The following is a 16,091-nucleotide window of genomic DNA, read 5'->3' as shown; positions in this document are numbered from 1 at the left end:
ACGCTCGATTCGAACCCAGGACCTTGTTGCTGAGAGGCAGCGGTGAGACCTGGGAGGTCGCGAACGTGGCATCAGCAGACGGTATACAGTGCGCGGCCCCGACTTCAGCGTGTCGATCTGAACCTGTACGGTTCCTGGCGTGATCGTGCATCGGCATCCCTCCGAGAGGAGAGCAGTCACGTGCTTCTGGGGCAGCTGCTCCTCCCTCCAGCCCACAGGGCTTGCTGATGCCAGATCAAGCTGTCCCCGTCTTCAGCTTCGAGTCCCTCTGCTCCCAGAGCCTGAGCGGACTAGGATGTGCTGAAGCTCGGTCAAGTTGTACAGCTCCTGGTCCTGCACCTCCCCTCCCTTATCCTGTAGTTCATCGGTGTCCGTGTTCTCTTAGGCTTCGCTGGGGCTGTTTTTCTCTTTAAGAATTCCCCCATGCTCGTTCTGCAGAGGTGCTTATGTGGACACGTCGGTTACATCTTCCGGACAAGGTAGAGGTTAAAAAGGCACGCACACCCACACAGTTGGGATGCATATTCATAAAACTGTCGCATTTTATTAAAGAGGCGTTGGTATAGCTTACAAGTAAGCTCTCATCTGGAATGTTGTGTGCAGTATTGGTCACTGTGTTATAGAAAAGAAATTGTTCTGGAATCGGCCCAAAGAGCCAACCGCATACAATCACAGTAAGAGAGTGAAGAGAACGGTCACTTTCGGGAGTGTCCCACACTGACAGCCTGGAGGAACTGAGTCTCGTCAGTCTGAAGGGAGTGTCCCACACTGACAGGCTGAGGGAACTGAGTCTCGTCAGTCTGAAGGGAGTGTCCCACACTGACAGGCTGGAGGAACTGAGTCTCGTCAGTCTGAAGGGAGTGTCCCACACTAACAGCCTGGAGGAATTGAGTCTCTTCAGTCTGAAGGGAGTGTCCCACACTAACAGCCTGGAGGGAGTGTCCCACACTGACAGGCTGGAGGAACTGAGTCTCATCAGTCTCCCACACTGATAGCCTGGAGGAACTGAGTCTCGTCAGTCTGAAGGGAGTGTCCCACACTGACAGGCTGGAGGAACTTTTTGGTCTGAAGGGAGTGTCCCACACTGACAGGCTCAGAATGAATAGTGAAATTGGTCTAGAGGACAGAAGATGAACCTACAGGGCAGAGCCTTTACAACTGAGTATATGAGGTGGGTGCTTACATAAAGGGTTGTGGGGGTGTGGAACAGCCTTCCCAGGAGTATCTGAAGTAACTCTCAGGTCACGCTACTAACTACTGAACAGATGAGACGAGCTGAATGGTTCCTCTCGTTTGGAACCTTTTTTCTGGGGTACCCCTGCATTGAACACTGATGACCACCGGGACTCTCTGGGGAGTTTGTCACAACGGTGTTGTCAACAAACTGGGAGTTTATCTAAAAGCACAAAAACACGCCGGCAAAACGCAGCCTCCCCTTCAGAAACTGGGAAACAGACCTGTGACTCCAGCAGCCATATCACCCTGCAGCTCCCAGCTGGCAGCCCCCTGGAGCTCAGCAGGTGGGAGCCTGGCCAGTAGCTGGAGGGGAGACTCCTGGGAAAGCTGAGGCTGCTATGTAAATTTAAGGAATTATAATTATTAATATGACCGCAGGTCTTCAGATGGCTGGCTGTCCCTGCAGGGCTTAGTTCAGAGACGAGAGGAGTGGCTGGCGGTCAGGGCCAGGGTCTGTGAAAGACCTGTGCAGTAAGGGGTTCAATTAATCAATTAACCACTCACTCAGTTTCAGTCTGGTATCAGTTTCAGTTTCACCACAGAGCCCTCTCGAGGCGCTCTACATTAATTATGCAATAAAACCCCATATAGTATCCAGAACACACAACAGAAGCAGATGAAGATGAGAAACTAAGAGGAGGAGACAAATCAAGAATTTAAACATGTAGAGTAGAAGGCGAGATTTAAAAGCTTCGATCTACAGGAGCGGCGACTGCAATGCGGGCAGGAAGGCGGGGAGTTGAAACTACTTGTTGTCTGGATCTGGGCGAGAAGACGGAGAAGTAAAGGCCCGCTGTAGGACAGGGCGAGAGAGGGGGGAAGAGACGCTTCAGTCGGGTTTCATGGCGGCCGTCGGGCAGGAAGGAAGCGATTAACCTCCCCTCCTCCAGCGCCGGCAGGAGGTCACACCCAGCCCGGGGAGAAGCAGCTCTGCGCCCCGGGACGGGAGGGCAGACAGAGCCAGGCTTCGCGAGAGCTGCACTCATCCGCCTCCCTCCATCCCGCTCTCTCCCGTCTCCCAGCCCCAGTGCTGAAGTGAGCTCAGCGCGGAGCTCAGCGCCTTTTATACCGGGCTATTCTTAGCCTCGGCGTGCGGGACTATTTATAACGCGCATGAGGTCACCGCAGCCCCGCCCCCGGGAGAGACGGGAGGGAGGGAGGGGGGTGCGTGACGAGGACGAGCAGGGCCCACCTACACGCGTGTCCTGGAGAGACACAGCCCCGGAGACTCAACGGGCCCCGCTGGTCCGGGTGTCAGACGGGTCTCTCTGCTGCGATTTCCGACGCACTGACCTCCCGGCTCTCCCCCGGCCCTGCCCCGAGTGACTCGGCCGAGGGTTTCCTGCAGAAACGCCGCCGCGCCACGCCCCGGGGTCTGCGTGTTGTGACGGGGAGCACGTCACGCCTGGGCGAGAGCAGCTTCAGTAATCGCCCAGTAATCGAACGGCGCCGGGATCGCTATTCCGTCAGATGGATGTGCGCCGCACGCCGCTGTCCTCAGCCGCACCCTGCTGAAAGATTAACCTGTAAACCGACCCGACTCCTGTCCAGAGACGCGCACTCCTGTGCGTGTTTCCGTGCGTGCAGGAATGTAACTTCACAGAAGCGCAGCTGGCATTTCTAGCAGACTACATTTGCCCCGGCCGCAGCCCTTGAAAGAGTGAAGCACTGACCTAAAAGCAAATCGTTGCAGTTGTTGTTGTTGTTGTTGTTTATTTTATGGAAGATTTAAGATGTAGGCGCTTCTTTTACTTTTCTCGTTTTCTGCCGCACTTGCTGGTCCCGCAGGTGAGGGTGATTATATTGAGGATATAGATGATATAATGGAACAAGTAATAGGTTTATTCCATGCTGAAAAAAAGAAGAAAGAGAACACAACGTTTCGGCCGTGGAGCCTTCTTCAGGTGTGAGGCACGAGGTGACAATATTTGAACCCCCCCCCCCCATCCTGCTGGGAATCCGGCCCCCCACCAGCGAGCCGCGTGCCGCGGTGCCGCAGCGCCACCTTGCGGAGAGGAGGAGGAGGAGGAGGTTCAGACTGGACACCCGAATTAAAAGCCGCTCTCCGGCCGCCCGAGGGGTGCAGCCCGCACCGCTCCCACACCTGCCCTCGGCGCTGCACACGCGTCGATATCCACGCACAGGCAGCAGGCAGACGAAAACAGCGGTGCGGCTGTTGAACCGCTTCAGGTGCGCCACCGGGGCGGTAACGCGGCGCTGTTGTGTGCACCTGCGGGATGTTAGGACGGCATTCGTCTTGAGTGTCACACCGCTGTTCCTGCCGCCCGTAGGCGCTGAACTACCGGCAAAACACCCGGCTCCGCGTCTCCTCCGGTCGTAAGCGGACTTTCCACCAGGGGGCGCTGCGCGCTCGGCCTTGGGGCGCGCTGGAGAAAGACCCAGCCGCCCTGTGGGACTGTACCCTAGACGTCCACCGGCCGGCGCTGTTGGATTTTGCTGTGTTCCCCCCTCCGGCCCCGCGATCGATTTCGAGTCGAAGCAGGATAAGCTTCATGTGCGTGACACGTTTACAGCAGCGCTGCCAGCCCGCCGGAGTGTCACGTCGCGTCGGGTCCGGTCGGCGAGAGCGCTGCAGAGGACGCGACTCCTGTCCGGCTGGACGTGTGCTGACCAGTCGGCGTCCTGGACGTCGCTCTCGCTGTGGCGAAGCCTGTAATTCCGGGGAACCCGAGGTCCCCTGGCTGCTCCTCGCCGATCCCCACAAGAACCGACCGCGCATAACTCGCATGAAACACGATCATACGGCCTTTAGCAGAAACCACTAACTGCTCGTCTCTGCCTTTAATTGATTGTTTTTTTTTCTTAAAAGCACTCTCCAAAATAAAAACCGGGGCTCTGAAATATTGTGTTTCTGGGTTCCTTTTGGCTTTCTTAACAGTTGCTTTCGCTAGCAAGGGAGGGACTGATGTCACTGCGTGTGTTCAGGGTGCTGGAGCTCAGAGTGCTGAGGTTTAGGGTGCTGGGATTCCGGGGTTCAGGGTGCTGTAGTTCAGGTGCTCAGGGTGCTGGGGTTCAGGGGTTCAGTGCACTGATGTTGAGGTATTCGGGGCGCTGAAGTTTGGATGCTCAGGGTGCTGGGGTTCTGGGAGCTGTAGTTCAGGTGCTCAGGGTGCTGGGCTTCAGGGTGCTGTAGTTCAGGTGCTCAGGGTGCTGGGGTCCTGGGTGCCCAGAGCTGAATGCCTTCGGTCAGACACTCAGCAGCACAGTGAAATAGACGGGTCTGCGGTCCATCTGTATTTCCTTGGTGTCTTGCAGTTACCTGGTTTGGACTGAAGGACCATTCCTGTTTCCTGACTACAGAGGGAGGCTCCACAGCTTAGCACTGTGGCCTCTGGGCTGTACAGGAGTGGTCCCTCACAGCACTGTGGCCTCTGGGCTGTACAGGAGTGGTCACTCACTGCACTGTGGCCTCTGGGCTGTACAGGAGTGGTCACTCACTGCACTGTGGCCTCTGGGCTGTACAGGAGTGGTCACTCACTGCGGCCTCTGTGCTGTGAGCTCTGCCAGCTGTGTGCCACTGTCCAGCAGCCCAGGGAATGGCACAGGCGCCACAGCCTGCGGTACCCAGCCTGTTCCTTATTACCCAGGTCTCCTGGGCAGGTGGAGGACGCCCAGCGCTGGGGTGGACTTAGGTCACTCAGGGGCGGCCAGGCTGACCGCTGAAGGACCCTGACCCTCATCCTCAGCAGACACACCCCAGTCCGGCACGTGGGCTCATTCGGTCCCTGTGCGGTCAGGGGTGACCGCCCTCGAACCCCGTGTCCGCACCCCCACCCCCTCTCACCTGCGCGGGGAGAGCTCCCTCCTTTTGTGTCTGCTTCCCAGGAATCCTCCCCCGGGACAGCGGGGAGGGGAGCGTGGAAGTCGGCCCGCGGCGGCGGCGAAGGAGGCCAGACAGCGATGAATAATTGAGGCCTCACCTTCCCTCCTGCGCTGCAGCGTGTGCAGACTGGGGAAGGGGAGGCTCCGGGCCGGAGGCCTGTCGCAGTGCTCTGCAAACACTGCTCTGTTGCAGTGCTCTGCAGCTCTGTTCGGCTCAGTGATTGCTTTGACAAACTGCCTGCTGTATAATTAGTTTAAACCAAAGCCCCAGCATCCCCCCCCCCCCCCTTCAATATGTGCACCCGGTTTTCTGGGGTGACAGACCCTGCTCCCCATGAGACACCCCTGCCATCTCCCGGATCCCCCTGACAGACAGGTGGGTGGTGGGGCGAGGTGTCGGCACCGACGGGTCTCTCCGACATGCGTGAAGTCGTGCAGGTCCCAGTTTTGTCTGATCTGGTGGCGTGTTGCATACCCCCCTGGCGGACCCCTGTCTCCCTCTCTCTCTCTCTCTCTCTCTCTCTCTCTCTCTCTCCCTCTCTCTCCACTCCGGCACTTTTATCCAGCATTTAAACAGGCACCTCAAGCTGTTCAGAGCAAGTGCAGCTCCCAGACTCTTGGAGACTAGCAGCAGCAGCAGAGCAGTGCCCAGCGTGCAGACATTGCGGCTACAGCCGGCACAGAGGTGCAGTCGGAGCCGGAGGACGAAGCAGGCAGGCTGCCCCACATGCAGCTAGAGGCGGCCTTCCTGGGAGCACGCTTGCAGAGGTGCTGCTGAGAGCCGGGGCCTCGAGGGCCACACAGCGGGAGTCGCCAAGGCAGCGGAGATGTGGGGCACCCCGCAGTCAACCCCAAGCCCTCTCCTGCCCCAGCCCTCTTCCTCACCCTGCTGGGGGGCGACGGAGCGCTGAGATTGGAGGTGCGGCCGTTTGCGAGAGGTGGGGGGGGGAGTGGCACCGGAACAGCGGGGACCTGCCTTCGGGCCACCAGACGGGGGCGGGGGGCACACCCAGGCGTGTGTGATCTGAGACCGCCCGCCGGGGGCGCGCAGAGAGGAGAGATAAGATAGCAGAGCCGCAGGGAGACTTGTTTTGCCTTCGCCTGCCTGTGTTTTGAACTCTTCCCCACACGCTCGCCCGCTCGCTCGCTCGGCTGTCGGCTCTGACCCCCCGTCTGCAGGGCTGCCGCTGGGGTTAACTGCCGAGGGCAGGGCTGGGATCCCGGGGGGGCCGTGGACTGGAGCAGGGGTCCGGCAAGCAGGATTTCCTCTCCTCTTCTGCGGCAGCAGTGTCTGGGATACGAGCACCGTTCAGGAGAGCCCCCCTCCAGCGGACCTGGGGGCCGGAGGCGTGCGGGAGAGGGATCTGCGCAGGAGAGAGGCAGAGGCTCAGAGAGGGAGGCCTGTTACCGTCCTGCCCGGAGCTCTGCTGAGACAGGGTGAGACAGGAGAGCCATGCCGGGCCGCACGGCGATGCTGGGTCTTCTGGAGGTGCTGCTCCTGTCCTGCCTGGGGACCCCCGGGGGCCTGGCCTGGAGGCCCTCCCAGCCGCGCCTGCAGTTCAGCTTCCCAGGTAAGAGCCGGGATGCGCTGGGATGCGCCAGGATACACTGGGCGTGCAGGGGAATAGAGGAAGAGCTGCACACTCGCGAGTGGAGAGGAGCAGGACTTCGGGCTGTGAGGAGACCCGCTGCCCCAGTGTGCTCTCTGCCTCTGCCCCTCGAGGGGCGCGAGGGGCGCAGTGCCGGTCTCGGTGAGGGGAGATCTGCGTGCGCGGGACGGGGGGTGCGCTCCGGTGGTCGGGGGGATCGACTTGGAAGGGAATATCGGGGTCAGCGGAGGCAGGTGTGGGGGCAGGTGGGAGCTCCGGGCTGCTCTTCGGCTCTGGGAGCGTTGGAGGGCAGCTTGTAAGGCTGAGGCAGGTGGACCTGGGGCAGGTAAGTCAGGGGCAGTGGGGGGAGAAGTCGTGGGCAGGGGTCCCCTCTCTCCTGAAGGAACGCTGCCCTTGCTTGAGGAGCAGTGTGGCTGTCGCAAACTAGCAGAGGAAGCGAATCCGTCTGGACTGTATACCCAGATTTCTGTTTTCCCCGCTGCGCGGTGCTCTGGTGGAGTAGTTATTCCCGCTGGCACAGCAGTCGCGGCTCGCAGGTGCCGGCTGGGATTCTGGAAGAGCACACCTTGTGTGTGGAGTCTGCGTGTTCTCCCCGGCTCTCCAGGTGCTTCAGGTTCCCCCCCGCCGCGTGAGGAGTTTCTGGCTGGGCTCCCGGATGTCCTCTGACGTCTCTGACGAGTCCCGCTGCCGGATGGCGGAGCCGACGGGCCGGAGCGTTTCGGGTGCCGGTCCAGCTTTCCAGCCCGTCTCATCCCCAAGGTGGGGGGGGGGGGGGGGGAGACGAACCCCTGTGGAGCAGGGGGCAGAAGGGGGGGATGCCCGCAGTGCCCCGTCCTGTGTGACGTGTTCCCACACGGACCAGACTCCGTGGCCTGCGGTTCCGGAGCCTCGTGCGTCAGGGCCCGGCCCAGCTCGGCTCCACTGGGCCGAGGGTCGCTTCCGCGTGATCTTTGAGCTCCGTGTTCCGGTGCTCCGGACACGTGGGCCCAGCCCAGCCCGGCCCGCGACATCCCTTCTGCCGGCACCGACCGGTGGTGAGGGTTAATGGTCACGACCTTTTGATGACCTGCTGTCGCAGAAGGCCACTGCGCGAGCTGAGGTCACGGGGACTGGATCGGAGACCCCCTTCCCCCCCCCCTACTCCCGGGGGAAACAGCGCCTGACAGCGGTTCTCGGGGTCCGCTTCGGCCCGGCCCGGAAACCGGATCCTCAATTAGTCAGACTGTTTCCCCAGACAGAAGCTCCGCGTGGCTCCTCCACCTGTTCCTCGTTTGCGCCGCTGGGGTCCCGCTGGGTCCCGGCAGCTCCGACAAGGAGGAGGAGGAGGAGGGGGAGGAAGAGCCGCTCACAGCGCGCCCCGCCGCAACTGCACAACAAATGACCCTGTTTTGGGGGAACAACGTTTTTCTTTTCTTTTTTTTTACCAACAACAAAAAACAAACAGACTTTTCTTTCATTGTGTTTTCGCTGCCGCCCGCGTCACAGTTGTGTTTTCCCGGAGCAGGCCGACAGCTGTGACCGGACACGAAGGGCTGTTTCAGACCCTGTAATGAGGACCTCGTGCGCCTGACGCTGCGGCTGCTCCTGGGTCCGAGAGGAGGAGGGGGGAGAGACCGCGGCTGGCGGACAGTTACTTGGCCTTAGTGTTTATTTACAGTGGAGGAAAGGGCGTCAGATCCCAATAAACAGTGGGATTAATACAACACACCCCAGCCGGGGGCTCCCCTCACTCCTGAAGGAACGCTGCCCTTGCTTGAGGAGCAGTGTGCCTGCCGCAAACTAGCAGAGGAAGCGAATCCGTCAGGACCGTGACGGGGCGGTCCGGCTGGAGTCGGGCGCTTGCTCCCAGGTGCAGGAAAGTCACCCTGACCAGGAGGAGGCGCTGTTCTGCCCCAGCTGGGCTGGAGTCCAGTGGGATGATGGGAAGCGATTTGGGCCTGTGTGACTCTGAATTAGAAATTGGTTTAAATGCGCATTGGTGTGTAGTGGCACGTGTGCTTATGAATTCATGTGGGATAAGTCCCTGCAATGGCAGGAGCTCCTAGCACAGTGTGCGGGGGCAGTCCCACAGTGGAAATGATTTCTTCTTTTGTGAACTGAACTGATTTATTCAGTAGACTTATTCACGGTGGGGTTTCACACTGTGTGGAGTTTCGGTTCAGAGGGCAGTACATAACAATAGGCCTGAGAGTCAATGAGCTGTCTCAGAGCCAGGAATACGAAAAGAAGAGCGATTGTGATTGTGTTAGGGAGTGTTTTTTTGTGTATTGGCATTTGTGTGGTATTACTTTGGTCATCAGTGTGTAGTAGCAGGTTTGAGTATAGAATGTGTATAGGCATGTGTGTGTCAGAGTGTGTGCAGTCAGTGTACAGTATATTCATGTGTGTGTATTTAAGTGTTTGTGTGTATCAGGGTGTGTGTATTTGTGTGGGTGCTGTCAGGGTGTGTGTGAGTATCATGCTGTGTGTATTTGTGTGTGTGTGAGTATCGGGGTGTGTGTATTTGTGTGTGTATGAGAGTCTGTATCAGAGTGTGTGTATTTGTGTGGCTGTATCCGGATGTGTGTATCAGATTGTATTTGTGAGTGTGTATCAGAGTGTGTGTATTTATGTGTGTGTGTATTTGTATGTGTACAGTCAGTCTCTTTCCCTGGCCTCAGTCTCGCAATCACAGACCACCATCGGAAAATGAGGTGTAATTGGTTCCTTGATAAGCCCATTTCCATAGGAAATAAGCCACAGCTTCCTGAAGTACCCAGCAGCGCGCCAGGGATGCAGACTCCCAGCAGGGAACGGGATGAGAAACAGCACTCGGAAAACCGTAAAAGGAAAAAGAGCGGGGAGCAGGATAGCTGTCGCCCCCCGAGTTCCCCAGAATCCGCACGTAGCCGTCCCTGGGAATCGGTGGAGGTTGTGAAGTGGCCCCGCCCCCTCAGCACAGCCCTGCCCTGATCTCCAGGCCACCCGGTGGGAACCGTGTCTGACCTGACGGACCCACGTCCCTGGTGTGGTAAAGGCACTGTAATGGGCTAATGGAGGAAGCTCGGGGGCACTGGGTGATCTGAGCGTCCGGGGACTTTAATCATGTTGAAGAAACTGCCCCCCCAGGTTTAAAGTGTTTAAACCCTCGAGGTGCCCATCCTGTGGGCATGCTTGTCCCCCCCACACACCCGAAGAAGGCTCCATAGCCGAAACGTTGCGTTTTCTCTCTTCTCTTTTCAGCAGGGAATAAACCCATTACCTGTTCCTGTTTATGAGGTGTCTGTAAGCTAGAAGGTGTCCATTCCAGTCGACTGGGCCAGGGTAGGGAGTGTGAATTAGGAAGAACTCGCTGAGGGCTGACCTGCCAAGGGGCGGGATAGATGCCCAGCGCCAGCCGGGTCTGTCACTGCAGACCGCTGCCACCCGCAGACCAGTCGAGGCCAGATCTCATCCCAGACACGTGACGAATCCCTTCTCTGGAGGAAAGCCCTCAGGCCATGTGTCAGCGCTGTGAAGGAGCCCAGTGAGTCTGAGCCTCCTGGTTCAGGACTGGGTCTAGGAAGATGTTATTGCATTAAAGAATTTAGCAGCTCGGAAAGTAAAAAAACAGCAAGTTAACCTTTATTTTATATAGCGCCTCTCCCGACGCATCTCCTTAAGATCTCCTTCTTAAGATCTCCTTCATCTCCCCAATTTAATGCGATAAAGGGAGTTTAGAGCCAGCATGTACTGTAAAAGTGGGGTTTCAGACAGGATTCGACAGCGCTGGCTGACTTGCCAGCTTCCTGGTGGGCTGAGAGCCACTCATTCATTCCCCAGCTCTGGAGCAGCAGAGCCGAGAGCGTGACTCCTTCAAAACAGATAGAGAGCTGTGGTTTTGCACACAGACCCCTAACTCCTGCGTTTCTGTGAGCCGGCCAAGTGAGCTCCCCTCCAAACCACCTCCTAAATACCAGCGCATGAAACGCAGCGCACTAGAAATTACACTTAATGACACTCTGGGCTTGAAGGAATCCCAGAGCTCGTGAAATTGGTTGTCATTGATTTAAATGCCCCATCCATCATGCTGCAGGTCTCCAGCCTGTACATTCCTTCACAGAGCCTGGGCCGGGTCCCGGGGCAGCGCAGACCCGTTCACCCCGGGGTCCGGTGTCTTTGCCATCCCTCTCTCGCAGTGTTCCTGGACTCATTGTGTGTGTGTGTGTGTGTGTGTGTGTGTGTGTGTGGGGGGGGGGGGGCACTGCAGTGGGCTGTGATGGGCTGTGATGTTGCTTTGCAAACGGGGCATTGTTTCTGGGACCTGAGCCAACTGGGCGGCCGCGGGCAGGAATCCTCCTCATTCCTCCAGGACCTGCGGCCTCAGCCCCCAGACGGCACATCTGCAGCAGCAGCGTTTGCTAAGCCGAGGTGGGGCGATGGGACACGCGACAGCCTGCTGCTCAGCCGTCTGAAGTCTCCGGTCAGCGCAGATCCGCGAGCTCTAAATCTCCCTGTTCCTCATCGGGGCGCGGGCCGTGCCACTGTCTGTTTTTATTCCTGCGCCGAAGAAGCCAGGCCCAGAGACAGGAATGTGAAACTCGACCCCACGGACGTCAAAACATTTGTTCTGCAGGCCTGCCTGAGCCGACACGCGGCCTCTCATTGTCACAGTCCAGAAGGCGCAAGTCGGGACGTGTTCTCCGCAGAGGGGTGGTTTCTGGCCCGGGACCCTGCTGGGGGATGGTCACAGGCGTCGGGGGGGCTCCGAGTCCAGCTGCTGGGGCGGACACACAGACCCACACCTGGCCGCCCCTTCAGCCCCCCTGTGCGGGACGGTACAGCAGCCCGTGTTTCGGATCAGGGTGTGGGAAGGGCCCTCGCTATTCTTGGGCACACCTCCTTGGCGAGCGCAGTGGCCTTTCGGTTGCAGGCCATTGCATTAATTGGCTCAATTAAGAAGCCGAGACCTCCTGAGACGGGACCCGGGTGCCCCCTGTACCTGTGGCTCAGGAATCCCTCCTGGCTCTCTCACGCGCCAGCTCTATGCCTTAAGATTCGTTTCGATGAAAAACCGTCCTCTTGCTCCCAAGCCACTGACAGTCGGAAGCTCACAGGGAGCTGGGGAGCCCCGCTGTGCCTGTCATAGAGGATGGGCTCGGAAAAGCTTTCCCAGAGCTCAGGACTGCCCCGGGCGTGCTGGGGTCAGCGACAGGAAAGTGCTTACGCAGGAGTGAGTGAGTTAATGTTCCGGCCGGGCCCATGTCGGCGGGACTCTCCTGCGTTCGCGCTAGCGCTACCTCTCCGGGAAGGGGTCTGCGGCGGCGCCGTCCCACCCTCTCCGGCTGTGGGCGCACCGACGCACCGCAGTCCGCGCGGGCCTGGCGAAGGGTGTTGCGCCACGCGGGGAAGGATTGCAGATGTTGCTGTTTTTCCTTTTGGTGTTTATCCCTGGAAAATAAGCCTCCCGGAGTGCGGAGCAGCCGGGCCGCCTGTCTGCGTCATTATTGCACACAGATGTGCACCGCTTAGGGAAACGCTGGCTCTCCGAGCGCCAGGACGGGAGGGATAATGAGCTAGTAATCTCTCGGAGGGGAAGAGCCATCATGGTGCTCTGTTTTTCTGCAGCCCACCCCCCGGATCCCCTGCCCCCCGGCCTGGCGAGAGGGGGGCTGTGCAGGTCAGACTGGGGCTCAGCTCGGGCTGCCCGAATGGAAGCTGCCACTTGATTGACAGCTGACAGGTTCATGTTCCTGTGGCTCTACTATGCATTGAGTTTACTGTCATGAAACTGCGCTCTGCTGTGCATGTGTACAGCAGCATCTCATTCCCACTAGTGCTCTGTGAACCTTTGTAGTGAAATTAGTAATGAACCTGTTTAGTTTTGCACAGACAAAGGAGTAGAAAAAGAATGTTTTCTTCCGTGTAGGAAATCTAGAAAATCGTGCATTTTCACCTGACTTTACATTCGAGCAACCAGGGAAATTTCTTCAGTGAACTGCTGTGCTTGGAAACGATGACGGGACTTGAATCAGACTGCGTTCTCCGCCGTTGTTGTGGACAGGACAGGGCCAGCTGGCAGAAGGCTGCGTGTGTTAATATTTGCTTCGGGATGTCGTACAAACACTCCCGGCTCTCCGGCAGACGCCCTGCTGCTTACGCTGGAGCTCTGTAACACGCTGCTTCTGGCGTCCAGAAGGGGAATGTTTACTGTCTGACACTCTGGATCCAGCCCCGTGCTTGTGTTCAGCTGGGTCTTACAAGCAGCACACAAGCGCTGTTAGCTCCTCGGCGAACAGATCCAAGTGAAGGAGCTGCAGAGCTTGCAGAGCTCTCAATCCTCCAAACCACCTGAAGATGGAGAATCGCACAGCTGGGGATCCGTTCACTAATGGCCACTGACCACCCCAGTGGACGACCTCTTTGAATGGCCTGATGGACTTCCTGCGGTTCACAGGGGCGGCACTGAGGCCTGGCAGTGCCACACAGATAGCTGCCCTGGGAATGGTATCAGCCCTGGGCTCCAGGACGCGCTGCTCTGGCCTGTCCGCTGACTCCTGCAGCCTGGGGTCGGGGGTCACAAGGTCAGCCTCTGATGTGACCCATTGGGGGCAGGGCGGGGGGCGCTCGCTCATTAAGCTCAGTGTTTTTGCAGTGCAGAGTAAACAGGAAAGGCAATATCCGCTGCTGCACCCCCAACCCCTCTCACTCGAGTCAGCGCCCAGACTCCCACGGCGCAGCGAGAGCACAGCTCCCTTCTTCGTCTTCTCCCACGCCTGTCTGCGCGTGTACTGGACGGGACTTCCTCCAGGGGACCTACAGAGCAGGCAGGGCGGAAGGCTGGGCTGGATCACAGGACACAGCTTTCACCTGATGGCACTGAGACCCAACAGAAGCCAGCAGCTCTTAAATCATGTGAAACATTTGCAGTGTGAACACCAGAAGCATTACGTGCGAGAGCAGGCTTGTTTAATTGCTAGCAGTTGATTACAGTGGTCTCATCCACCTGTTGTTTCAAAGAAGCCAAAGGACCAGCTTTGACAACATGGCTGGTTAGCGCGTTCCAGACTCCCGCCACCCTTGGCGTAAAGGAGCGAACCTGTTCTGCTTGGTTTCCGCTTGTGTCCCCGTCGGTGTGGGTCTGAAGGGAAGCTGATCTTCCGTTACCCCGCGCGGCGTGATCTGAGCAGCGCCTCCCGTGTCAGCAGGGCCGTGCTGAGGCCCCGGGGGACCCCGAGGGACAGGCCTGTCGCCAGCTGGACCTCCAGACAGGCATTCACAGCCCCCGAGCCGGCCGCCCAGGTCCCCGCGCTCCTGCTGCAGCCTCAGATCTGCGGATGTCAGAGCCCAGAGTGCCAGCGAAAGCTTTTAAAGTCAATTCCCTGTGAAGGATGGCTTCCTACTGCCTATTGCATTTTGTCTCGCGGAGCTTACTGCTCCAGCAGAAACCCCCGCCGCGGCCAGCTCTGGGAGCTCCCTGAGCTGGGGGGGGGAGTCTGCGGAGAGCGAGAGAGCAGGTGTTGTGCTTCCAGGGAGAGGCTCCCCAGCCCGCCCGCAGGAACGCACGACTTCATCATCATGATTTGAACTCAGGCGTAGCGCAGCCCCAGCTTCACCCTGCGAGCGCCTGGCCTGGAACTCATCTCGGGCCTTGGGCCGCAGCGGGAGACAGCGCTGGCGGCTCGCACCCTCACGGTCTGGCGCGGGGCAGAGCCCCTTGCACGCAGAGCTCTGTCATCCTGAGGGTGTTCTCCGCGGACACGCCCGTGGCTGTGCACAAAGGAAATCATTTTTCTCTGATGCATAAACATCTGCAAAAGCAGGAGGGACAGCAGGGGGATGACTCAGTGCAGGGCGAGTGCCTGGCTTGTTTCTGGAATGGAAGCAGTTTCATTTTTCTGTCGAGCGTGCCAGCGTCCTGCTGCGGTCTGAGCACAGAAAAACAGCGCTCTGTCTGCGCCCGCAGAACCTCTGCCATTTTTCCATGCTTTGGCTCTGCATTTACTTGGCTTGGCCATAGTCTGCCTTCTTGTGCATTGCTTTTCTATCCCGTATATGTACATTGTAGACCCTCTGTGTATAGAAATGCCTGCTGTTATCAGCACTTCCACATAGTTACCACCTGTGTCCTCAGGTTTGTTTCTCACTCTTAACTCTGAAGAGGTCTGCTGGGTTCCTCAGGGCCTTGGGGGAAATTCCCTTGTAGTCTTTTCTGTTCAACACTAAAGAGATTCGGTTCCTTCTCTCCCTTCTTACCCCGATCAGGGGTGGGAGGGAGCATGGATGCAGACCTGGGGGGCAAGGGTGAAGCCTGTGAGCTGTTTGCCCAAGCAAGGTGGCGTGAAACCGGACAGGCAGGTAACCAGGTGACACAGAAAGCACTGACACGCTGGAGAATTTCTATTTCTGTACAGTGCAAAATCTTCGCTGTGTGTTTGCTAGGGGCACAAACACTGCCAAAGCTCAACTGCAGAGAAAAAGTCTAGTTTTGCAGAACAAAACATCTCTGGGGCAGAAAGCTGTGACCCTTCCTCCAGCGGCCGTGAGCTGGCAGCTGTCCATTAAAGTGATTAGCCGGCTCTGCTGTGGTGCTCAGGCTTGCCGTGGGGAGAGACGAGAGAGTGCACTGAGGAGCAGAGAGGGTGGCAGCACAAGTGTGCTGGTTAGAGGCTGGGGCTCTTCCTGGTCCGGGTCAGCAGCTCCCAGGGTCATTATTTCCTTTGCATGAAGACCACAGAAGTTTTATTCAGCGGTCAGCATCGCTGCCTCGCAGCGCTGGGGCCCTGGGTTCGATTCCAGGGCTGGGGTGCTGTCTGTGTGGAGCTTGCATGTCGTCCCCATGTTCGCGTGGGCTTCCTCCAGGCGCTCCAGTTGCCTTCCACAGTCTGGAGGGGAGGGGGAGGTTGTGTCTGTCCTGTGCAGGACTGTTGCTGGCTGGGATCCAGGCTCTGGGTCCAGGCTGCTGTGAGGCCTTTCAGAACAGCGCAAGACCTGGTCAGCCTCCACAGCCTTCACTGCGATCTGCGAGGCTGTAGGTGAGACACGGAGGGATACAGATAGCTCTTCAGCACTTTCTCTGTATTAATGTACCTTGAGGAAGGTGATCTGGCCAATTTTACGAATTTGTATGGCTGAAGCACTGATCCAGAGAGGCTTACTTTTGTATCCATTCATACATTTGTATCCATTCATACTTTTGGGTATTTTCCTGGAGGAACAGTAGGTTTGAACCCCCAACCTTCCGCTTACAAGTCCAGAGCCCAGACCGCTGCCCCCGCTGGTGGTTTCAGTACTGGCCTTGTGTGTGAGCTTCTATGCCAGACCCAAGCACTGCTGCTGCAGCCAGGGAGCCAGAGCAAGGGACTATTTTGGTGGCATTTGGTGGGGCTGGCTGGGCGGCCTGTGTCCCAGCCTCTCCGGCCCGGAGACAGACACGCCTGCGAG

General features: G+C 58.2%; 1 protein-coding gene across 1 annotated transcript in view; it reads left to right on the top strand.

The window, feature by feature from the left end:
- The first annotated feature begins 5,672 nt into the window (after positions 1-5,672).
- Positions 5,673-16,091, top strand: part of sema3h (sema domain, immunoglobulin domain (Ig), short basic domain, secreted, (semaphorin) 3H) — a 34,855-nt gene continuing 24,436 nt past the window's right edge. The window contains exon 1 of the mRNA XM_088917082.1: positions 5,673-6,650. Coding sequence (XP_088773208.1) covers positions 6,533-6,650 — 118 coding nt within the window. The 5' untranslated portion in view covers positions 5,673-6,532. The remainder of the gene's footprint in view (positions 6,651-16,091) is intronic.

This window comes from Atractosteus spatula, chromosome 5, assembly GCF_055471065.1.
Source record: "Atractosteus spatula isolate fAtrSpa1 chromosome 5, fAtrSpa1.hap1, whole genome shotgun sequence".
Lineage (NCBI taxonomy): Eukaryota > Metazoa > Chordata > Actinopteri > Semionotiformes > Lepisosteidae > Atractosteus > Atractosteus spatula.
This window is presented reverse-complemented; position numbering and strand designations above follow the sequence as displayed.